General features: G+C 42.4%; 1 protein-coding gene across 2 annotated transcripts in view; it reads left to right on the top strand.

Annotated features, from left to right (window-relative positions):
* Nucleotides 1-26,670, top strand: part of CDKAL1 (CDKAL1 threonylcarbamoyladenosine tRNA methylthiotransferase) — a 794,854-nt gene that overhangs the window by 162,187 nt on the left and 605,997 nt on the right. For both annotated transcript variants that reach the window (XM_083187848.1, XM_083187847.1), the window contains exon 5: nucleotides 8,299-8,395. In XM_083187848.1, the coding sequence (XP_083043974.1) occupies nucleotides 8,299-8,395 (97 nt within the window). The remainder of the gene's footprint in view (nucleotides 1-8,298; nucleotides 8,396-26,670) is intronic.

The following is a 26,670-nucleotide window of genomic DNA, read 5'->3' as shown; positions in this document are numbered from 1 at the left end:
CACTTATCTGAACATACTGTACCACATACCCCTCTGTTCTTTCTTTTTCTGAGCATCACTGGGTCAAAGAATGAATCTACCCATATATACCGTGTGGGACATCAATTTCCCTAACATACATGAAGTACGGACTTGAGCGCCTCTAAAATTACCATCGAATAAACGGTTAAGGTGCATTAGGTCCAGAACCTCGCGTTTGAAAAAAAAGCTTTTTCCCAGCTGCAGTTACTGATTTTAACCAAACTTGTTAATTTGCTTTTTCTGTGTCCAAGATTATAATTTCGTTGTTTTACAATCTTTGTTTTACAATGACAATAAAATACTATCTTATCTTATAATTATATGTATTTATCTTTTTTGATTTGTGATTTGGTGGTCTAGCGTTTATAGTGTGGGCACACAAGATTTTGCTCCTTGGGAGTGTACCAACCGAGCCTGTCATTAATTTAGTATTATAATTCAAGGTGGAGAAAATTCTATTTTTTTTATTGCATCTCAATTTCAAATTGCAGAACTTTCCTAGAATACAGTGCGGTCATGCTACAACCAACCAATCAGTTGAGATATGCTGTACAGCACAAGTGATTATATCTGTAGAACAGTAGCAACTTGAGCAGAATTGGCAAGAAATGGCTGATTATTCAGTCTGATCACCATTTTGTTTATTTCTATAATGTGTAAACAGTTTTTTTTTTTGTCTCTCTGTAATGTGACAGCACAGCATGCCCTCCTCTATCAGACTGATACCTATTTCTTCCTTGCTCTCTCGCTCTGTGTAACATTATGACTGGCTGAGAATGCTTTCTATGTCTCGCCTTAAGTTAAAATCCCCATCTGTTTACAAACAGGCAGCAGATCAAAAGTAAAGTTTCTGCGTGGGGGGAAAGGCAAGAATATGCCGCCTAATTGCATTTCTATTCAAATGCATGTCATGTAAATTAATTTTTAGATGGCAGTGAATTTCCAGAAACTCTGTCCTGATGCAATTAAAATAATAGTTCAAGGTAAAGTTCATTTAATTGAAGAATTTGAAGGATGTGTGAGGAAAATGTATTTATTTTTTTCACTTACAGATTCCATGAGGTATTATTCTCATTAGCATTCATGTTTTGAAGGATAAAAGCCTTTCTAATACCCATCCTGAACTACCTTGAATTTATAAAGAACAAATCATTTTTCTGGCTTTTGTTGTTTTGAAGAAGACTCATTAAATAATACTAATAAGAAAAATCAGTGTTCTGCTTGGGCTCATACTTTTGCATTCCAATTGGTGGTAGTGAAAGAAGTGGAGGTAATGCTACAATAACTGTTGTGCGTTGCTGTATGGAGACGGTTTCTATGTTTATGAAATAAACTGATTAACCACTGTACAGTCTGTTTGTCAAGGCGCTGCTCCACCATTAACCTTGATGGTGAGCACACATTACACAATATTTTAAAGGCTGTGCCCAATAATGGCTATCGTTAATGATATTTTAACGTCTAATGTGTACGCACTATACAGTTAATGGGGAGCTCTCGAGTGGGTTTGTGGTCTTGGAGCAAATCAATGTATTTGGTCAACGGACACTAGGTCAACAGTCAAAAGGTCGACATGCATTAGTTCGACACATGAACAGGGTCGACATGGCTTTAGGTCGATGTGTCATTAGGTCAACACAAGCATAAGCTTGACATTGGGAATGTCAACATTCAAAATGTTGACATGTGTATTTCGTGTTCTTTTGGGAACAGACATGTACCGACAGGCAGTATTTCATGCCCTACCATCCACTAGGGTGTGCAGGGAGAATGTAGTAGTGCGCCAAGCATAGCGTGGAACCGAGCCCGAAGCATTGGGCACAGTGCACATCTTCGGTGTCCATGTCGACTGTGTTGGGACAAAAACATATCCATGTTGACCTTTTGACTGTTGCCCTTCCCAATGTTGACCTAATGGCCTTGTCAACCTAAAGCCGTGTTGACCTTCTTCATTTGTCGACCTAAGGCCTGTCGATCTTCAGTGGTTGAACTAATGCATGTCGACCTTCGTTATTAATGGGCAAAGTGATAGGAAAAAAGAGTGCTAGTGGCTACTACCCATATAAAAGGTAGACCAACAAAAGCACAATTGTACACCACCACACAACTGACCCTAAGGATGATAGGTAGGCACCATTTATTTAATTACCTTTTCTTCTAAATAAATCCATAATGTACTGTTCTTTTATCCTAAAGGTGCTGTAAAAAATGTTGATAGTCTGGGGTGCCGTTTTTCTAGAAAGCGGGTATGTGATGATGTCATGTGCTTTATCATTGTATAATTATTGTAGATCAGCAAGGACATAGTAGAAGTTGGCTTGTATTGGAGACTGCTTAAATTATACCCCTTTCAGACATACAGCAAAATCCCAGGTTTTTGCACATGAACGTGGATCAACCCGGGTATGTCTGAAAGGGTCATCCCAGGTGTTAAAACCCAGGTATCTGACCCTTATTTTTACCTAGGTTGAGGACCCGGGATTTAAGATCTGGGTTGACCCTTTCAGACATGAGAATAACCTGGGTTTTTCAGCAAATTACTGGGTAGAACTGCTTCACCTGGTAATTTTCTGCTGTAAGTGTGAAAGGGTGCAGGCTGCACCCGGGAAATTGACCCAGCAGTCAAAATGCTGGGTAATTCCCGGGTAGTATGTCTAAAAGGGGTTTTAGGAGAAACCATAGATCATTTTAATCTGTACCCAATACAATTTATTCATAAAGTCGTGGGATTTAATCTTTGTGTTCTATTAGTTGAAGTTGTTGTGGTTTTTACCCTTATTTTTCTGTCTTATTGCCAGTCTGCTTCTTATTTGTGCACACACTGGATGTTATGTACTCTGGGGAGCAAATCCTAGCTGTAGAGCTATGATTGATGCAGGAACTGCTTCAGGTGCAAGTACTCTGGTCTGACAGCCTCACTTCCAAGCCAAGCTTTAAAGCTGTGTACACACGGGGGAGATATATTGCTAGCAATATATTGCTCAGTTTCTCATTTTCATCAGCGACCAGAGATGGTCGCTGATGAAAGCGAACCTCTGCCGGGGGGAGCCGCAGAGGTAAACAGCTGGTCACAGGAGCAAGCTCCTGCGACCAGCGATTAGAATGGGGCTGAAAACGGGAGCGCGCACCCGGCGATTTATCGCCGGGGCACACTCCCATCACTTGCAATATGGTCGCCAGCTGCCATATTCCCAGCAATTTCAGCCCCTATCGCCCCCGTGTGTACACAGCTTAACACTTCACTGTGCTCTCTGGGCTCTGCTACTTGCATAGCTCCATTGGTTTTTATGGGCAGATCGGTTCCTGTTCAGGGGAGGTACTGTATACTGTGCTGGATAGAAGAGGAAGTGGCTTGTATTTGCATAATAATTACGTGTATGTCATTGATGACCACAAGAGTGTTTGCCCAGCCTCTTTGATTATGTTTGACATTGTAGTTGCACTCTGATGGCATTGGTTATTAATCAGTCCTAGTGCAGGTGTGACTTTTTTTTTACTAAATTACACAATCTCCTCCCCCTCCAACTTCACGAATTGGTATGCTATAAAATGCCCCCAGGTAACTGTTGCATGATTTGAAGCATACAGACTGGTTGCAATCATTGTTCAGTGTATTGATGACTCCTGATGGTATCCGGTCTAAAGGTCGACAAGGTTAAAAGGTGGCTTTTTTTTTTTTTTTTTTCGTGTTGTGAGTTATAATACTGGGTTATAATTTAGCAGATATTATTAATTATCTTCCTATAGAACTCCATTCCTTTGTTGGCAGAAACTCCTCACTTATAAATGATCAAGTTACTGAACTGTTGTTTAGGCCAATTCCATCTGCCCATTACATCAATAGAGAGGCTTTATGTAATCCAAGAGTCCCATAAAACATTTGGTTTACCCTGTTTCCAGTGTGACTCCTGTAGCATTACTACATCTATGGGCAGGCAGGAGGAGATGTTATAACACCTTTCTCTGTTTATTAATACATTTTAAACCCTCCACTTTTCATGTAACTCATGTTCATGCTTCTCCTTACTGTTTTGGAACTTAAGGAGCTGACCCACATTAACCAATACCAACTAATCTCTATCTTCATGGAAAAAGTGCCTTAAGTTCTGTTGGAGAAAGAGTGCTATATAAATAAAAATATCCTTCTTATTATTCATTATACTCCTCATCATTGTTTACACAATGTTTAGGAATTCCACCCTATGGAAGAAGTGAATGTGTGTGGAACTGTGAGTCTGTTATCAGTCATCTACAGGGGTTTAAATAGCATAATTTGGCCCAAAAAGAAATATATTTCTTTTAAAGGTAAATTTCACTAAAAAGCTCAACAATGGGGTCAGTTATGTGAGACAAGTAAGTGGAGAGGTGTAGGGTTACTGGAAGAGGGGTTTTTCTAACTTCCTGGTGAGAGGTAAAGGTGGTTATTCCAGATTTTTACTTGAACAATTACTATTGACTTTGTTTTTTTTTTAAACCCAAAATTATAGTAAAGATGCCCATACAAGGTGCGAGGATCGCACACTGTATAGGTTGCATCGCAACGCATGCATTTTGCATACACTGCGATCAGAAGGCAGTCCGCGGGAGCACGTGTCGCATTGCATGGTGCAAACGCACAGTGTATGGGCACCTTATAAATTGTCCTACCATCTTTAGGCAGTTTTTTGGAGTTCAGGATAGTTTCCCCATTTTTTCATGCACTTACCCCAGGTCGAGTGTTGTAGAAATGTTGTGCACTCTTGCTGTGAACAAGCATTTTAGTTGTATAGCACATTTGTCATGTGTGCACATTTGTGAAATGTACTGGAGAGTTTTGCACCAAATTTGCTATTTGTATTGACCCCCAATATGTGGTGTATAGCAATGTTGACATTGTAGTGACTCCGATCAAGCACTCTGTAGTACAAGCTGTATGTGTCTCCAAAGATTGTTGCACTAGCCACACAAATTCTGACTTCATTTCAGATTTCCAAGACCCAAACCATGTGCCTAAAACAACCAGCAATCAATGCTGGGAACAGGATTGGCAGCCTTGGGAGGTGGGAGAGGACAGACCAAGGAGACCTGGCATATTTGTTGTGACATTATAATAAATAAATTATGAAGTGATTCTTCAAATTAACCCCGTAACTATGGGGGTATTCAATATCGCCACTCACCTATTCAATGCTGCCGTTAAAGTTAAGTCGTATCTGTGTTGTTGGAAATGACGGCCACGGGTTGTCGAATTCACGGCCAGTTTTCGACAATCCGCAGCCGATTTCGCCAATCTACAGACTAGCCGATTTGTCCCATTTTTTTTTACCAAAGTCATACAAAACACAAATGGTGACTTCATCCATTTGCAAATTCACAAAGGGATTAGCCCAGGCTTGTCCAAACTATGGCCTTACAGCTGTTGTGAAACTACACATCCCAGCATGCTTTGCCATAGTTTTAGCATTCCTTAATAGTAAAACTTGGCAAGGCATGATGGGACTTGTAGTTTCACAACAGCTGGAGGGCCGTAGTTTGGACATGCCTGGATTAGCCCTTGAACTTCTACACTGTTTCAGCTCATTCTCCCATCACTTATTTTATCATCTTAATATTAACTATTTTTATTCTCATGCAAAGTATATATATATATATATATATATATATATATATTTCAAGTAATTTAAAAATAAAATGTAAGTGCTACATGGTGTACACATATATATTTCATTGTTTAGATCATATGACTGGATAGCTTTAAATTGTGCCACGTCTGGTCTATTTTATCTACAGTTGAGTATTCCTAAAGGTGCCCATACACGTTACAATTTTTGTATACAATATCGCATCTCGGGTTTTGCGATGAGATCTAGTACAAAAAGTATGTGCTGCACATACTTTTTGTACTAGATCTCATCTCATCGCAAAACGGAGATGCAATATTGTATACAATAATTGTAACGTGTAATTGCACCTTTACCCCATGTACTTTATGACAAACTACTGCTAATTGAAAGTAGCATTTGTTACCTGTAGGTGGCAGTGCTAAGCCTTCACTCTGTTATTATTTAAAGGACACTATGCAGACTCCTCTAGGACCGTGATGGCTGACCTTGACACTTCAGCTGTTGTTGAACTACACCTCCCCTCATGCCCTGCATCAGTTTTAGCATGGCCAAATAGTAACATGTGTAGGAAAAAATATCATGCGCAACAAAAATGGCCAAAATGTACGAGTTTGTGTGATTTGTGTACTAGTAGTGGCACAATGTAAAGAATTTGTTAGTTCTTAGTGCTAAATGTTTGACTTTTTTTTGTAAATGTGTTTTTCCTTTAATTTTATTGTTCTCTAGTTCTACCTAGTTGTGATGGAAGCTGAGATCCCAGACATGAACTATAATAATCTGAAAGTATTTTAAGTTCACTTTATCTGGCCTCAGTCCATGGATTTGTTTTGTTTCTTTTAATAACATTGGACATAATGGTTCATTTTATTCAGTACTTTAATGCATAATAAATTTTAACAGTGGCCTAGAGTGAACTCAAGTGATATGATTGTGAAGAACAGAAACTGTTGGCACAAACGGAATGTTACATGTTTGGCAGCCACTAGGTGGCGAGGTTGTGCTAGAGGTAGGGACAGTTCAGACTACAGAGCTGTTGTCTACGAAATAAGCTTTAAAAACTTCATGTCTTTACAATTTATTTATTTTCAGACTTCTTTATATATTTCATCAAACATAGTTTTGTTTTCAAACACTGATGCTGAAGTATTTTATGTCAAAATATTATTGAAACATTTTTCAGATATTAAAATATTTGGTCTTTGTCATTGATTATTCAGGCCATTGGTGCTCTCCTTTACTCCAGATCAGGGATGGGGAACCTTCAGCCCTCCAGCTTTTGTTGAACTACACATCCCAGCATGCCCTGCAATAGATTTAGCATGACCAAATAGAAAAACTGTAGCAAGGAATTCTGGGATGTGTAGTTCAACAGCTGGAGGGCTGAATGTTCCCTCTTCCTGCTCTAGATGTTTGTCTGCATATGTTTATATTGGTTATATTCTAAAGGGTTGACCGTGCCTAGTGATGGCTAACCTTGACACTCCAGCTGTTGTTGAACTACACATCCCAGCATGCCCTGCTACAGTTTTACTATTTGTCCATGCTAAAACTGATGCAGGGCATGCTGGGATGTGTAGTTCAACAGCTGGAGTGTCAAGGTTAGCCATCACTGGCCTAGACCATGAAGTTTTTCACTCACCAAATGTTTCTTGCTCTTCAACCACTGCGCTCGGCAAACACTACTGTTCCCAATTGGGATCTGCATGGATGATAAAGCATTGAAAAGTAACAAATGAGACCATCATTTAAAAAAAAAAAATAACTCCTGTCGCTAATTGCCACTTCGATATTTTGTCTGTCGACCACGTCCATGTCAACCTATTGACTGTCGAGCTAGACACGGTCGGCCGGATATCATTTATATTGGCTTAAGAGTTTGGGACAACAACGTTTCATTCTGATAGTACTATTAAGTAAATATTGGAAAAAAAATAGAAAATGTGCAAAACCACTAAGAATAAGATGTTCTGTGAGGCTGAGTCACACAGGTCCTGGCGAATACAAGGGCTGTTTGGCGCAACCATGTGGGCACATCTGTAAGAGTAATAAGAAGAGTTTATTTGAGTGTTCTCACCATTGTTATTGTGCTGGAGCAAAGCAGGGAGCTACATACTGAACCTTATGGGAACTCTGCATATTCAAGTTTTAAACAGATTTATTATACATTGAATAGTTAAATGGGATATGGTCATTGGGTCTACAGCAAGTTAGTCGACATGGGTCTAGGTCTACAGGTGATTAGGTCAACGCAAGCATTAGGTCAACAGTGTCAAGGTCGACAGTCAAAAAGTTGACATGGGGTTTTCACAGTTTTTTTGAGCCGACATGTGCCGACAGGCGGTATTTCATGCCCTACCATCCACCAGGACCTTGATGACTAACATTGACACTCCAGCTGTTGTTGAACTACACATCCCAGCATGCTCTGCATCAGATTTAGCATGGCCAAATAGCAAAATTGAAGCAGAGCATGCTGGGATGTGTAGTTCAACAACAGCTGGAGTGTCAAGGTTAGCCATCAAGACACTAGGGTGTGGTGCCGAGTACCCGAAGCATAGAGAGCAATGCGGTGCACTGGAAACTGTGTCCATGTCGACTGTTGACATTTGACAATTATTCGAAATAATTTGTGTATGTACTGTATGCTAAACTGTCATCACTTCTTATGTTTCAGAAAAGCACAAGAGGAGAATAAAAAAGTTGTTCTAGCAGGATGTGTCCCTCAAGCTCAACCACGCCAGGAGTATCTGAAGGGCCTCAGCATAATAGGGGTAAGATTATGCCTTGCAAGGGGTGCAAAAGTTTGGTCTGTGTGGGATCTATGGGGTAAATTACTAAGATGGGAGTTTTATTGAAGATGGATTTTTGCCCATAGCTCAATCAGATTCTGCTTTTGTATTTAGCACCTTCTAGAAGATAATATATAGAATCTGATTGGTTGCTATGGGCAACGTCCCATCTTGAATAGAACGCTCATCTTAATATATTTTCCGCTTTAAATGCAAGTAATTCATTTATAGGCAAAAGTGTAATGACTTCTCCTGGTCTTATTATTTCCTAAGGTAGGGTCTAGCTCAGACATTTTCAACCGGTGTGCCGCGGCCAGCTGACAGGTGTGCCGCCATGCCTCGGGTCACGGCGACACACAAGCGGAGTTTCACTTTGACAGGGGGGACGGGCAGGCGGCTCGGCATCATGCTGGACGTTGTGGGTTGTGTGTGGTCGCGCGGCGCTGAGTGGCTGTCCGGGAATGCTTCCCCGCCCGCCCGCCCCCCTGTCAGTGTGCGTCCATGTGCGCACCGCCCGCCCGCTCTCGGCTCCCCCGCTGTGCACTGTCCGGGACTCGAGAGACGTGCTGTGCTGCTATGCAATAATCATATATCCCGCTGGACCACTAGCCAATGGGCGCTTGCGGTCCAGCAGCCAATCAACTGGTGGCTGCTGGACCGCGAGCGCCCATTGGCTAGTGGTCCAGCAGCGGGAGATATGAATATTACATAGCAGCACAGCACGTCTCTCTCCCGTACATAGCGGGGGAGCCGTGAGCGGGCGGGCGGTGCGCACATGGACGCACACTGACAGGGGGGAGGGGTCGTCGGCGTGTCAGCACAGACAGGAGGGGGGTTTGCACACGGACGCACACTGGGAGGAGGTGGGGGGGGGGGTGAGGTGAGCGGGCCGGCTAACCATCGGCTGGCTAAGTATGGTGTACTCCCACCCACTCTCCCACCCTCCTGCACTCACCCAGCCACCCTCCCACCCCACTGAAGATACCCTCCCAGCCACCCTCCCACCCACTGCAGATACCCTCCCAGCCACCCTCCCACCCCACTGCAGATACCCTCCCACCCTACTGTTCCCTCCCTGCCGCACACTACTGGCGGTGCATTGAATTGCAAATAGCGTACGGGAGCCAGGAGTGGGCCACTGCACAGTTCTGTCCCCCTTGGCAACGAGCAAATTCAGTCCACCTTGGCATCGAGCATGAAGCCCCTAGCATTGAGCATGTAGGTAAGTGGCACTTATGTGTCAAATGTGTATGGTGTGTTATATAGTATGTCATGGGCATTGCGGAGTGTTATATAGTATGTCATGGGCATTGCGGAGTGTTATATAGTATGTCATGGGCATTGCGGAGTGTTATATAGTATGTCATGGGCATTGCGGAGTGTTATATAGTATGTCATGGGCATTGCGGAGTGTTATATAGTATGTCATGGGCATTGCGGAGTGTTATATAGTATGTCATGGGCATTGCGGAGTGTTATATAGTATGTCATGGGCATTGCGGTGTGTTATATAGTATGTCATAGGCATTGCGGAGTGTTATATAGTATGTCATGGGCATTGCGGAGTGTTATATTGTATGTCATGGGCATTGCGGAGTGTTATATAGTATGTCATGGGCATTGCGGAGTGTTATATAGTATGTCATGGGCATTGCGGAGTGTTATATAGTATGTCATGGGCATTGCGGAGTGTTACATAGTATGTCATGGGCATCATGTGTGGGCTTATGTGTAATCGGAATTACAAAGTTCACTAAAATGTGCAATGGGCATTACGGTGTGTGGCTTAACATGTAATGGGCATTATGGCATGTGGTATACTATATAATGGGTGTGCGGTGTGTTGGTATTATGTTGAAAAATTTGTTGCACGCCTTCGGCGCGCACTGTCCATATTGTCCCTCGTTTGCAAGAAATTTGTTGAGTCCTGGCATAATGTGTAATGGCCATTGCGGTATATGGCATAGCTTGTAATTGGCATCACAATGTGTGGCATAACTTGTAATGGCCATTAATGTGTGTGATATAACATGTAACTGGCATTATGGTATGCAAAATCAAGAATGAAATTGAAGCAAAGGTTTAAAAAAATCAACATAAGGCGGGACTGGGGCGGGTCAGGGGGTGGGCCAATGTCTGGGAATCTCTCAACAAAAAGGTGGTAACCCTACTTACAAGTGCGCAATATTTTCGGAATATCTGATTAAAAAATGTTGGTGTGCCTTGGCAATTTTGAAGTCTTGTCTGGTGTGCCGCGACCTGAAAAAGGTTGAAAATCACTGGTCTAGCTAATGGCATAAATACATTGCTCCAATGAATATAACAAAATTTCTTAACTGTAGAGTTTGTTAGTAGATGGTCCAAGCAGATCACAGAAAAGTACTGGTGGTTTTATTATGAATTTTGCCATCCCTATATTATTATTTTGTTTTGCTCGGTTGTTGAAAACCTTGTTCTAAGAACTAACAAATGAAGCTTATGCTTCGTTCTTAAATGTTCTCCCCTAAATGTAACTACTACAGGTGAGTCCCCATTCATCTAGCCTCAATATGCCACTCAGCGAAGCCTGGCACAAGTGACCTACCTGGTTCTGTGGTAATCTGCTATTGTCGGGCATCTTTTTTTTTTTTTTGCCAAACGTACGTTAGTCGCAAACCCAGGACCTTGGAGACTGTGCAAATTTACCTTATTTATGTGACACTTGTATATTGGGCCTGATTCTGGTTCACTCACAAAATCAAATTGTGTCTCTGGTGGACAAAACCATGTGAATTGCAGGTGGGGCAGATGTAACATGTGCAGAGAGAGTTACATTTGGGAAAGTTATTTTGTTTTATGTGCAGGGTAAATACTGGCTGCATTATTTTTACACTGCATTGTAGATATCAGTTTGAAGAACAAACCCCACCCAAATCTAACGCTCTCTGCACATGTTACATCTGCCCCACCTGCAGTGCACATGGTTTTGCCCATTAAAGAGAGAGAATTAGCTTTTGCGAGTGAACCAGAATCAGGCCCATTGTGTAAAACAGAGTCTGTATATGGAGCACAGTGGAAGTTTAGCGGCTACTTTGTAGCGCTTCATATACAGATACGGAGACTCTGTCGCGCACAGATATAGAAAGTGTTACATATGAAAGTAATAATATAAGTATCCTGGTGCATCCTAGCTGCATTGTGATGACTAAAGGTGTGTACACACGGTCAGATGTGCCTTAAGATGCGATCCACGATCCGATCAGATCGGATCGGGATCGGATCTTAAGGCACATCCGATTGCATACAATCTTGACTATATAGTGCAGATCTGCACTATATAGTCAAGGCAGCCAAGACTTTCTGGCTTGCGATACGTGAACGCGCATCGGGATCGGATCGGGATCGCAAGGGTTAAAACCCTTGCGATCTGCATCCGATTCCAATCCAATGCCGATCCGATGTTGACTATATCGTCAACATCGGAAAGAAAATCGGACTGTGTGTACACAGCATTAGACTCCTCTTTGGCAAAAATTATGCCTGATGCTTGCAAAACGTCGCGGGACTAGGTGCGCTGAGAGAGGGCTGGTCAGTGTGACTGTAGCAAAGATAAATGAGGATACATCTATATTGAACCTTTCCTTCTCATACATGTTAATGACATTAAATCTTCAATTGGAACAAGTATTAAACACATCCTATGACTTTGCATAAGTGCCCTCATAGATCCTTTCTTATACAATGAAAAATAGTTAAACCTAGTAGTAGTAGTAGTAGTAGTAAAATTATCTATGCTGTATGCTTGTGGGTTTACTTATGTGTGTACACTTCTTTCATGAGAGTTGAGTGGACATGTGTGTTATATCAATATAAATTAAATGTTGGACTGTGGCCACTTGGGACTGCAATTGTAGGGATCCCATTTAAGGATGTCAAAACTCAGCTGAATGGCTATGGCCAGGCATCAGGTGTGCAGAAGGAAAGATTTGGTGGCCTGAATGATACTTCTAATCTGGTTCATTGCCCGGGGAGCTACTGTAATTTTAAACATGGCTAAGCCACTCTTACATCCCCGGTGTGTCCAGGCCAAGTGCATGGGCTCTCACTGTGATTGCCATAATTACACAATGGGCCTTATTCTGATTGTCGGATGGTTGCGTGTTCGGTCGGACGGCCGATGTATTGTGTTTGCGCATGTGTAGAGGCGTTTCTGCACATGTGTGAACGCCGCGCACGTCTGAATACGGAGTGAATTCCGTACAGAAAACGATCGGTCGGAACAATCCGAGCAGAGGGTGGAGAGGGGTGTGAAGGGTTGTTTGGGCTCATTACCATATGCGTACACCCCACATTTCATGGGCCTTCCCATGAAAAAGCAGGGCGTACGTATGGTAATCTGGCCGTGACACACGTGTGGGGGCCGAAAAGCTGACATAGCCGGATGCCAGCTGCCCGCCCATATCCCTGCTTTCGCACGGAGAAATGTCCAGAGCGGTCTGACTGCTCGGTCCATCACTCCATGGTCAGGGACCATCGAAGGATGGGGGAAGTTCGCACAGATGGGGGAGTTGTTCACATGAAACATCCACTTGCGGTCCGTTCGCTCGGGGTCTTACCGCATTCGGGCGGAGGTAGGCGGGTCTAAGAATACTCAGTGGCCGTCCGAAAATTCGCATCCATCCGAGTCAACTAGAATACGGCCCAATTTGTGACCTTTGCTGCTTATAAGGTGAAAATAGACCAAGTCTGATGGGTACTTGTGTACTAGCACGGAGCCCACGATAATTAGTCGCCCGATATTTATATTTTTTTTTAATCGCATGCCATCCCCCCGATGGCATGCTATGCGATTTTGACCCATATATGATATTAAATTGTATAAGCACCCTAATGGGTGCTTACAATGCTTAAATGCACCCCCACGCCACCCCTTCAAGTATAAATGTGTACCCGAAGTGTGGCGGCGGTACGCGTCCTACGACCTTTTCATACCCCCACTATCCACGTTGGCGTGGAGTTGATTTTATAAAGTGTGGCGAGTGCAGTGAGCCACCGAGCCCGAAGTGTGGCGAGCGCAGCAAGGGGACGCGGATACCTGTGAAGCCTGGGAGGGGACGCGGATACCTGTGAAGGTATCCGCGTCCCCTCGCGGGGCTCGCCACGACACACTTTATAAAATCATCTCCACGCCGACGTGGATAGTGGGGGTATGAAAAGGTCGTAGGACGCGTACCGGTAGCCTGTCATGAAGCATGTTATGCTGAAGGCTTGCACATGCCAACCTTCAGCAAAATATGCTTCTTGGCGGGCTAGCTGTCCCTGATTTGCAGGCTTTCTCACTTCCCAAATGTCCTGATTTTCACGGGCGAGTCCCGTTTTTTGGGGGCTGTCCTGTGTCCCACTCGGGGCCAGCAGTGTCCTGTGGTGGAGCAGCGGTGAATAGATGGTATGCACATGCACACAGCATCTATATAGAGAGGCAGGGGGCATGGGGAATGTGGCCTCGCAGGGGTACCACGATAGTAGCTCATGCCCCGTAGTTTTGGCCACGTGCTTCAGCACGCGCAGATGTCCCTTCTCATCTGCCTCCTGTGTTGGGAGGTATGTATGTGGCATATTGGACATTGCAGTGCATGGCACATTGTGTCTGGGGCATTACACTGTGTGGCATAATGTGTAAAGGGCATTTTTCGATTATTAGGCAGATTTATGTATTATTTTTTTTTAGTAGTTTTTCAGGCAGTTCCTTTTGTCTCGAGTAGCTCACGCCCCAAAAAAGGTTTGAGACCACTGCCCTAGATAGTGGTAATGCTAAAGTAATTCTACATCAAAAGTTCCATAATTTAGTTACACACATCTGAAACATAAACTCGGATGCTTAAACTTTTAGATTCTTATGGTGTAACAACATAGCAGACCAAGGGGTATATTCAATGGATGTCTGATCCGTTCTGAAACTCTTATGATTTAATGGAACCACCATCTATTATTGAATGCAGCAGGCAAATCCGGATGTCGGTTTTGGCCGCTGATTGATGCGCAACGGGCGGAGGCAGTGTGAGCCGGGTGAGAGCAGAGCGGTGGTGGGATAGGTGAGCGTAGCGGGTGGCAGCGGACAGGGTGATGCTGCGTAAACTGCTGCTGCTCATCCGGCACAGTCCTCCCTCAATCCGACATTTCAACATTCCAACCTGACAAAATAAAACAGCTAGCACTGAATAGTTTGGAACCCCTTCCGACCTATTAACGACAAGACAGCAGTTTCAACATCAATTAAATCTACTCCCAATTCTCATGAAGTTAATATTTTCTTAGGTGATAGACATAACTCAACTGAAATCAAACATCAGGAATTTCTTGTAAGATGATTGTGAGCTCTTGCTGTATGGTTCCCAGATACAGTACATACTTAGCTGTTGCAAAGCACTAATCCTGAGTAGAATAGTTCATAGCTATTTGGTGTGGTATGAGGATGGATGTGAACACATCTGTATTTAAAACCTCTTTCAAAATTCAAAAAAAATTGTAAACTAGGTTTACTGAGATTTCCATTTCTTTAACATACTTCATGGCAACCATTACTCTGGGATTATATCCCATTCCCCCATCATAGATACACAGTTGACTCATAGTCACGAAGATACAATTGGCTGACAGACCTGAGCCACAGAGAAGCGCGCTATGATGTCGGAGCACGTGACACCCCACACCTCCAACACAGAGACGCCACATGACACCGGGGATTCCGGGTCATGTGATACACTGCACTGTGAACGCCGAGACACCAGGTCACAGGCAGTGTGCTGCTGGTGGGTGGACTCCTCAGGTGGCTCTAAGTGGCGATTGCTGCATAACAAAACTGAATGTACACTATTAAGTGAATTACAAAACGCATATTGCTGGACCACGTGACATGTGGTATGCCAGCATGATATTGATTGCCCAATGGGCTATGGGTTGGGCTCACTATTCGTGACTGTAGCAACAAAGGTATGAACACACAAGTCCCTATTGGATACTGATAGAGATGGGTCCCTGTTGCTACACAACTGGTTCATGCACAAATGTATTGATAATATTGATATATTGATATTGTATTAAACCTGTGTGATTTATGGAGTAATTTTTTTGGCTGCTTTATCTGGCTATTCATCTGTGATGTCACCATCTCTACAACTGCTAAAACTTTGAATATCTCTCTTTATGCTTTTTTAAAATGCACAGCTGTAACTCTAATGACTTAACCTCACCTGCTCTTCCATTTATAGTAGGTGTCCCCCAACATTTTATTCTTGGCCCTCTTCTCTATCTCTATACGTCCTCTCTGGGTGAGCTCACTTGCTCACTTGACTTCCACTATCACCTCTATGCTGATAATACTGAAATCTACCGCTCCTTTCCTGATCTCTCTCCCTCTATCCTCACTCATATCTCCAACTGTCACTCTGCTACTCTTAGATGACCCAGCGCTTTTTTAGACTTAAAATATCAAAGACTAAGCTGACCTTTTCCCACCCTCCTGCATAAAACCTGACCATCTCTCATCCTAACCTGTTTATGGTCACTTCCTCCCCTTCTGTGTCACCCCAGTCTGTCTAACCTTCCCCTTTAGAATGGGTGTGGTATGGGAAGGCGAGAAGGATCCCGACTGCCTGGAGTCAGACAGCATGGTGAGCGCAAAAAAGCCCCTTGCGGGCTCGGTGGCTCGCTACGCGAGCTACCTATTCTATTCTCCCTCTATGGGGGTCGAGGACCCCCACGAGGGAAAATAGTGGGTGGCCGTCGGGCACCCGGCTGTCAGCGTTTTGACAGTCGGGATCCCGACGTCAAGTAAACGACTGTCGGGAACCCGTCCGGCAACCCTTTAGAATGTAAGCTCCCTCTCGCCTCATGTGCCTTTCTTAGAGTATATAAACCTCTGCCACCCTGATGATTGCTTCAGTGTAATGTCCTCTGTTGCAACTATATATTATTAAAAAAATATCTAAAAATATTCTGAAATACAGAATAATAAAATTGCATTTGTTGTATAAACACATCAACCACATTAAATACACACTAACATATTTTATTTGTGCATGAAACAAGGTTTCAAAGCATAAAACAAAGTTTGTGTCCTATCTCAGATACTGAATTTAAATGCCAAGCAACCATGTCCTCGCACACATTTAGTGCCAGTTACATATCATGTCCTCTGTAGTGCTTTTACAGATGTACCCAGAAGTTCTCTTAGCAAGGTAAAAAAAAAGTTTTCACTTTCTGGAATGTATGGTTTTTGGAATAATTTGGATAATGGATATTTGGAGAAGGTAGCAATGCAGTATGCACTATGCACTCACAGCAGGTGTTTATTTGTACTTTTGTGATAGGACCATATGTAAGCACCAGATCTGCACATGAAGTTGGGCCAGGGTTGCCTACCCTCCCGGAATGGCCGGGAGGGTCCCGGAAATTGGGTCCCCCTCCCGGAAAAGCCGCCCGGCTCCCGCGACACCCTCCCCCCCCTTGCACCTGTGACCCCCCCAACCCTCATTGTGGGGGGTCCGTGGGTCAAATGATGCGAATCGCGCCATTTTAGCCCCGCCAACTGCAGTGCAATGCCTTTAAAAATTTCATTGTACATCAGGGGCGTGGCTAAAACGGTACAATCGTTCTGACCACGCCCACAAGCAAGTCGCCATCCGTGTGGCTCTTCCTCTCCCCACCCCTTTTCACTCCCCAAAGCCCTGCCCACCCTGAGCTGGCTGCCCTCTCCCGGAAAGGGCAGCCAGAATGTAGGTAAGTATGAGTTAGGCCTTAAAAAGGGCTGCAGATTTATTGCAGAATGCAGAGTTACAGCAGTTCTCACAGTGATGTACTGTACAGTGGCAGCAGACTAAGCAGGTACATACAGTGGACAGTCTGGTCATGTAACAGTGGAATCCAGGTGATCTCCTCAGAAGGAAGTAACACACACACAGTGAACTACAGATGGCATCACACATGAACAGAAACATCTGGTCAGTGATAGCATATACAGAGAGAGAGGCGATAGAGAGCGCAGATGTGAACTCCGTTTAAAACATATTTAACATATTGAAGGTAAATAAATGTTTGCATAATTAAGAAGTAAAAAAGTTACATCTGTAAAATAATCCCATCGCTATTGGATGCTGTATGCAGACATAACTTGCATTCTGCACATTCGGTTTTTGTGTTTTGGAATTCAGTTTCCTTTTGCCCATTGTATATATTACTGAAACATTAAAGAACATTTTTCACTTTAAAGGCTCTGTCCAGAATATTTGTGTCTCAAGCAGTATTGTAAATCAGTAACCAAGGTCAGTTGGGGAAAATGCAGCTGACAAGGGAAGGATAAGAAACAAAATTGGATTTTCAGTTGTGGCTGGGTCCATCAGACATAAAGACTTAAATTATGTTTGGAAAACACATTTAAACTTTAATCTTAACCTAGTTTCTATCCTATCTATCTATCTATCTATCTATCTATCTATCTATCTATCTATCTATCTATCTATCTATCTATCTATCTATCCCTCTATATCTCTCTCTGTCTATCCAATATACTATGTATTCTATTTAAAGGCACAAGCAAAAGGGCTCACTGAAAACAGTTGAATAAAGTGCTGATAATATGGCACTGTACATGGTAAATGCATGGAAATGTACCTAAAAATAAATAACAGAAACCCAAATAAAGTGATTTTTCAGTTTTGTAGAAAATGTAAATGTAATATGCCAGAGGAATTGTACTATCTGTTAACCCCTTGAGTGGTGGGTTTTGCTGCAGCAGGACAAACCTACCAGGGAAAGTTTGTCCTGCCCCAGCAAAACCCACCACAAATCATTAGGAGCCCCCCCCCCCATCACCTTCGCTCTGGTGTTAGTATGCTGGAGCTCCCCTGCCGCCGCTGCCCAAGCCGCCTGTCAGTCATCACACAGGCTGCAGGCTCGGGGATGTTTCGCGGCGGCTCGGGAGGACTCGGGCGCCTGAGTGCTCCCGAGTCCCCCCGATCCACCCTGAACATCCCGAGCCTGCCGCCTACGTCATTGCTGCAAAATGAATGGTGGCAGGCTGATAGAGGCTGTGGGAGTGGCAAGGGTTAGAAGAGCTCCAGCGTAAGATCGCCAGAGCACAGGTGATTGGGGGGGGGGGGGGGGGGGCTGGGGGATGTAATGGGGGCTCAAGAGGTGGTGCGCCAGTGGTGCACACCTGGACACCACTGGCGAACACCTATTTCATATTTGTGGTGTGCCCGGAAATTTTCCAGGACAGCCCGCTGCAGCAGCGCAGCTGAGCCTGGAAAATTTCTGGGCATACCACTCAAGGGGTTAATGCAGAAGGCAGAAATTTTGATTTATACAAAATGTCTCTTAATGTGCATGCAGTGCCTCCTTTTTTGATTTTGGAATTAACATATCTGCCCAATTAACTTTCTATTTTAGTTTTTACAAAGAATAGAAATTTATAAGGGAAAAAATGCAGGTTGGCGCAAAAGTTATAAACTGTGTTGGAGAAATAACATTGCTATGAGTTTTAAAAAAGCACACCATATTTATTTTGCACGCACACTAAATAGGATGCCTTTTGCAGTATAGTATATACATTTTTTCTTCTTAGTTAATTAGTTATTAGTTTGCGTGTAGATATTAGACATTAAGAGGGTGGATCAATAAGTACCTGTGTTAAGAATGAAGATGAAAATGTTTCACAAATTTTTTTTTCCAACATTATCTCCTTTCACAGCAATACACTTTGCCCAACGTCCCTGCCATTTCTTTAAACCTCCAAAATAATGATTTGTCAAACTCGCGTAGGCTTCTGTCTTGATGATGACTTCCTCATTTGAGCTGAATTTTTTTCCAGTGAGCCATGTTTTCAGGTCAGGGAACAGAAAGAAGTCCCAGGGAGCCAAGTCTGGCGAGTACGGTAGATGCAGCAACAATTCATAACGCAATTCATGCAATTTGGCGGCAACAATTCCGGATGAGGAAGCTAGTACATTGTCGTGGTGGAATATAAACCTAATCTATGAATCAATATGAGTTTGGTATGGTGTGGTGTGGTATGGTGTTGTTTGAAAGATGGTAGAACACCATAGTAATACCAACTTTCCTCAGCAACTGAGGGCGTGCTTTCCGTGCTGTACTAGCATGGATCACATTGCATCGCATTGCCTGTGCACACGTTGTGCATGTAATGCGATGCAATGTGATGAAACCTAAGTACAAAAAGTATGTGCAAGCACATACTTTTTGTACTGTGCGATGAGGTGCCGCGGGAGCGCGCACCTCAAAGCACACATCGGGACAGCACGCATAGCAGCGTGTATGGGCAGCATTAGTTTCATGCAGCATTATGCATCCTTTGGGGTAGAGCGGGTCCCTATCACATGGCTGTAGGGGGAGAGTGGCACTACTAAGGGGGGCTACTATATAGGGACTGTTGTGGGGACCACTTAAAGGGGATTTTTTTGAATATTTTTTTTTTTTTTTTTTTTTTTACTGCAGGGCTGCCCTGTGGGCCATAAAAGTTCAGCTGTGCCGTATCACAAAAGGGGTGCTCTATCAGTCAAGTCCTGGCGATCTAGCATGTTGGATATATCTAGTAATATTGCCAGGCAGGGCCAGTGTTCTCAACGTAGAACAACACTGGTCCTGACAGATCGCTCAGCACACATCGCTGACAAATCACTGTGTGCTGAGCGATCTTGCTAAGCGTTCTATCATTGCTTAGAATGCTCAGCAAATCTCCCCGTGTCTAGGCCCCTTTATTTATATGGCGCCACAAGGGATCTGCAGCTCCCAATTGAAGAGTACATAAAGAAATTAGCAAAACAGTGACTTACATTTGAATACAATAGAGGACAATTATAAGGTGCATAACCATAGCTGCTTCAGCAGAAGACACTGGAATAAGTATCAGCATAGCCGTTAACCACAGGATTTGTTGTAATCAAAGATGGTTTAATCCTTTGAGTGCCAACATCTCTGTGAGATATGCAAAATATCCACTAAAAATGCCAGCTTAGCTCACATTTGTTTTATAAATTCAAATAAAAAGAGGCACTGCAAGCACAGGAAGAGAAATTTTCTATAAATCAAAATGTGTTTTTTTTTTTTTTTTTTTTTTTAAAAGACGATGCAATTCCTCTGGCATCTTAGATTTACATTTTCTACAAAAATGAAAAACAAATCACTTAATTTGGGTTTTTCTCATTTATTTTTAGGTACATTTCCAGGGCCGGCCTTAGGCATAGGCCAACTAGGCAATTGCCTAGGGCATTTGGAATGCCTAGGGGCATCAGCAGCTTCTGCTGATTAAATTAATATGCAGCATGCCTATATTCTGTGTGTGAGTGAGGCTGTATCTGCATATGAAATAGTGTATTCATGGAAATCACTGTAACATAGCATTCCGTATGCAGGTACAGCCACAGTCGCTCACAGAATATAGGCATGCTGCATATCATTTTAATCATCTGAAGCTCCTTGTGTGTCATAACAATGCAAATAAGATGAATTTTCAGCAAAAAATGCCAGGAGCTGCATGGCTTATTGAGTCAAGATGTAAGAGGAAACATCTGTATCCAAGCAGAGGCAGAGGTCACAGTGTTAGCGGCCGTGCGAGTGCTGTCTGCGGGTGGGTTGGTTGTGCAATAGTGTTCGGCATATGTGTAAGGGGCATTATGTGTGTCATGTATAAATGCATTAATAATGTGCAACATATGTGTAATGGGCATTAATAATGTGCAACATATGTGTAAGGGACATTATGTGTGTCATTATGTGTATGAAGGGCATTAATAAAGGTTGGCATAATGTGTAAGGGGCATTATGGTTATAAGGAGATTAATAATGTGTGTCATGTGTAAGGCGCATTACTGTGTGGTATTATCAGGGGTGCCGAGAGAAAGGGGTAGGGGGGTACAAATTACCCAGGCCAAAGTCTGATGGAAGGGCCCAGTGGGGGCCCCGGAGTCCCTCCCATTAAGTGACAGCAGCAGCTGCAGCTCTTCTTCTCTGCCCAGGACACACTGCTTTGTGCTGAGTTGCAGTGTGGCCATGGAGGTGCTTAAAATACAATATTTTCTCAGGATTTTTTTCTTAGGGTATAATGTGAATAATGTGAGGAGTAATGTATATAAGGTAAAGTGGTACTACTGTGTGATGTAACGTGAATAAGGGACACCATCGCATGATATAATGTGAATAAAGTTGCACTACTGTGTGGCATAATTTGAATTGGGGGTACTATTGTGTGGCCATGCCCCTTCCCAGCAAGAACACACCCCTGTTTGGGCTGCGCACCGAATGTGTGCACTGTTTCTATTTAAAATATTGCGGGTAGGAGCACCAAAATGATGACTGCTATGACAAGGGTTGATGGTGCTGGGAAAGGGGAGCTGGGTCAGAGGCAACTAGTGGCGGTGCTAGGGGGCAACAGACAAAATCTTGCCTAGGGCGTCATTTAGGCTAGGGCCGGCTCTGTACATTTCCATGCCTTTTACCATGTGCAGCGCCATATTTTTCAGCACTTTATAAAACTGTTTTTCAAAAGGTGGACACAAGCATTAGGTGACATGAGTTTTTCACGTTTTTGTCTCAAATGATAACCTAATGCGTGTGTATGTCGACCTTAATAGTGTGGACCCAACGACCTATACCCTTTGATTCTATCTCTTCTTTAGGCTTAATACATATGCCCCCGTGTCACACACAGAGCAAAGCTTAGTTAGGACACATCTGTATTAGTAGTTGTTTTGTCCCAAACCACCAATATGTGCAATTTCGTTAGTTTTTGTAATTATTTTTCCATATTTTATAATTGTTTATTTCATTGTAGAATTATGCAGGGTACATGCTGCGAGACATTGTGACGTGTGCACACAGGGGGGAGGCGGCGCAGTCAAGTGCATACACAAACACCATGCATTTTCAGGATAAAAATATCATTTTTAACCACTACGCTTATGCAATGAAAGAGACAGACCTTTTCTACTTTAATGTGGAGTTGAATGATTTCTTAAGCCATCTGTTACCATGGCAGTCATATGCAATAATACATTTCTCGGCTCCGCTGGTGACTTAACCCTCCAAATTATAGAGTGGAGAAGTGAAAATGAACACACAGACAAGCACCCACTTTCAGGAAAAGTGAGCAGTTTAATTAAAATTGATGCAAGTGAAGTTTTCAATAAGCAAAGCAGCCCCTCAACAGCAAATGGAACAAAATGCAGTTCTGATTATTTGAATGAGGCGAATAGCTTTCAACTTCCAAGCTATTTGCGAGCGCTGCTTTCTGGTGCCATGTCATGCTTTAAAGCTATAGAAAAACATAGTGGGATCACGCAGGGCATCCACTTATCTTAAGGAGTGCAGCTGAATTAATTGTCTGTGGGCTTAAAAAGCCTGCTAGCCCTCTTTTTACAGCAAAATATGCCAGAGGACGTGATACGGTCTTACATACGTGAAGTTTTCTGATGGAAATTGTGATTTAAACAAGATAAGTGACATTTAAAATAACACATTTTACATGCTGTTAAGACAGAGAGGGCGCATCAAGCGCCAATGAAACAAGGTTTAAACCTCTTTTAAAAATGATTTTATCCTTTCCCACCAACGTAAGTCTATTTCTCAGGAGAAGCTCTCTAGGCATTGCAGTGCCTTTCACTGATAATGGAATGGTAGTGACTGCATTTCTCCTGGTAATTCCATGTATAAATGTCCCTTTTAATGTTTCACTTGAAAACACTATTACATTTAACAAATCAGTGTGTTAGCTTACCCACCACGAGATAAAAGAAGAAAAGAAATCTTAACGGTGATGAACAAAATTTTTTGAATACTTTCCTAGGTTAAGTACATGGTGAATGTAAATGTGTGGCAACATTTTTCATTTTCAACTCCATAACTACAAATATGTTTGGCATACTCTTTAGTCAGCAGAAAACATCCCCAGTTGGGGGTGTTATACCTTTTTTTTTGGCTTATTTGTTTCGTGAATATAAAGGCCCCCCTATGCAAACTATGCAATGCTCCCGTGTGGCCGCCCATGACCTTCTGCATGTGATGAATTGCATGCGATCCCGTTCCCCGCCGTCAGGAAGGGGTCTGTGCACGTCCGACCTCTGAGTCCAGTCTGATGCGCACAGGACCTCAGATTGGATGTCATACACATGCAATTGGGGCCAATTTCACCCAATTTCTCATCCTGATCTGCCAAAATCACATAGTTTAAGCTAAATGAGCACAAATAATGCATTTATTATCTTCCAATGAAGTGGCTCCTGGTGATTCCCTATTGGCCCGTTTCTCTGAGGATTTCTCTGATCATCCAGTGCCATCCAGCCAGTGCCATCCCAGAAATTTCTGATGAGCTTTCGTGCAAGAAAGACCTCTTCTTACTGTAATATACTATGTTGAGAAGTTTTGTTAGCATTTATTTTCTTCTCATATTCTTACAGTGCCCAATGTGGGGAAGAAAACCAACAATTCTCATCATTTTGTGAGGTGTATCGATGATTATGAAGGTCTTTATTTGTGGATTCAACCTAAAGAAACGACTGATTCGTTTAGATTCTATACCTTCTGAACCATTAATTTCCTTGGTGGAGATGTCAATGCATGTCACTTATAAAGGACTATAATTTCATATATAATACTCATTACATCTAAATGTGGAGATAGATGAATGACTTAAGTCAGTGGCATTGCGCTCTGTGCTGCCTCACCCTAACTTATGACAACATGACGTCAAGTGGAGTGGCGGCAGCTCTACCTGGGCTTTCTTAAGAACGCCCATGATAGTACCAAAAGCTGTAATGTGCCTGACTAGGGTATCACTATAAACACAGTAGCGCTATTGGCTGCAGGATGCCATTCTAGGCACTGTGGAAGTCATATAGAGGTGCCATGTGGCAGTAACAATGCTGCACCCATGGAGCTGCACCCTGTGTGATGACAGAGCTAGCATAACCCTAGTTACAGCCCATTCCTACCTGTTTCTACAGACAGAAATCTGGAAAACCTCACCTGAAGTATGTTATGAATGGATTGGGAAAATTGTTCACTAGAAGATAGTCTCCAAAATTAAGTCATAGGGGTCAATCAGCAATAAAATATCCATATGCATAGAAGTCACAGCATAGCCATAGTTTAATTAACAGTAAGCTGGCATTTAATGGTGGAAACATGACATTACTCAAGTGCCCAGGCATTTTTAGTTTGGGTTTCTGTTGTCAGTGATGACCACTTCCAGCCCAATTCTTGAGCAGATTCGTGGAAGCACTCAACTGGTGCAGATGATAGAAACTGATGGTTCCGTTTTTGTGAATGGATCTGCAAATATACCACTATTTGCGATGCATGCACATTTTTTCAAGGGGTGTTTTTTCTTTCTGTCTGGGCAGCACATTTCTGCCCACAGTTCGCTGTGATATCTCTAATTAGCAATTCATGCAAAATTTGGCCCATTATTTGTAATGGTTTGAAATCTAATGTGGGTCATACAACTAAGGGGCCGATTGACTAATTTCTTTGGGGATCAGCAAAATCCCACATGTTAAAAATCCTTACCTGCTATGATTCTGATAATTATTTAGGTCTGCATCTGCTGAATGTATTTAGTATATTACAAATATACAGTACCACCTATGATGTTGTAGAATGTGTTACTGTTCTATTTGCCAGTAAAAAGTTGAGATAAAACAATTACAGGTTGAGTATCCCTTATCCCAAATGCTCAGAACCATAAACATTTTGGAACGGATTATTCCATATTTTGGAATATTTTTATTTTTCACTGATGTACAGGTTGGGCATCCCTTATCCAAAATACAAGGGATCAGAAAATTTTTGGATAACTGATTTTTCCTTATTTCATTTTTATATTTCAATTGATGTATCTTGCATTTATGTTGTACAAACACATGAAATACACACAAATATATTTTATTTGTGCATGAAACAAGGTTTCAAAACATGAAACAAAGTTTGTGTACTATCTCGGGCAATGAATTTGAATGCAAACAATCATTTAGATGTGCTATTACCACGAGCATTTTTTTTTTCACTTTCTGGAATGTATGGTTTTTGGAATAATTTGGATAACGGATATTTGGATAAAGGATACTCAACCTGTATCTTGAGGCATCTTGCATTTATAAACACATCAAACACATGAAATGCACACAAATGTATTTCATTTGTGCATGGAACAAGGTTTTAAAACATGAAACAAAGTTTGTGTACTGGTGTGAAAAAGAAATTCAAACGGAACACAGCGGTTCTGCGCAAACTGAATAAAACAACAGAAATAGTTCAAATGGCTGCTAGTTGTGAAGTCCAATCCCCTAGCCGCCTTCCCAATGGCGGTAACTTGACACGAAACAGGTAAGTATCACAAGGATACAGGTGGGGGTCGGTCCTCACTATTAGCGCTCACAATAAATGATTCAACCACACCTCCCTTAGGATTTAGTGGCGATCCTCTTCTCCAAAATAACGACAGCTTAGAATTAAGAACTGTGGACCATTTTCATACTCCAGGTCAGCACACACTCCATCCCAATGGATTTCCACATAGGAAGAGAGGAGAACAACGATTGCGCAATACCACTTTTATTTATGTACACACAAATCAGACAAATCAAACATTGATTTGTCTGATTTGTGTGTACATAAATAAAAGTGGTATTGCGCAATCGTTGTTCTCCTCTCTTCCTATGTGGAAATCCATTGAGATGGAGTGTGTGCTGACCTGGAGTATGAAAATGGTCCAGAGTTCTTAATTCTAAGCTGTCGTTATTTTGGAGAAGAGGATCGCCACTAAATCCTAAGGGAGGTGTGGTTGAATCATTTATTGTGAGCGCTAATAGTGAGGACCGACCCCCACCTGTAAAGTTTGTGTACTATCAGACACTGATTTTAATGCCAAGCAATCAATTTCCTGCACATATTTAGTGCCAGTTACATATCATGGTCCCCAGTAGTGCCAGTTACACCCAGTAGGTTTTTAGCACCCCGAAAAAATACATTTGGGAACTTATGGCTTTTGGAAAAATTTGGCTAATGGATACTCAACCTGTATCAAATTTTCTGTCATTACATCCATTTTCTTTTAAAATGTTACACAGTAGGTGAGATACAGGTTTTAGATTTTAAAGATTTCTGCCCTAGATAGTCCACTGCTGTAATTTTTTTATTTTTTTTATGCTTATGATTGCCAGAATGTTCTGTATTTATATAATGATGATTTCAGCAAATGAAAGGATCTA

The sequence above is a fragment of the Crinia signifera genome, chromosome 5 (genome assembly GCF_055691185.1).
Source record: "Crinia signifera chromosome 5, ASM5569118v1, whole genome shotgun sequence".
NCBI lineage: Eukaryota > Metazoa > Chordata > Amphibia > Anura > Myobatrachidae > Crinia > Crinia signifera.
Note: the sequence above shows the minus strand (reverse complement) of the source record. Positions and strands in the feature narration are given on the sequence as shown.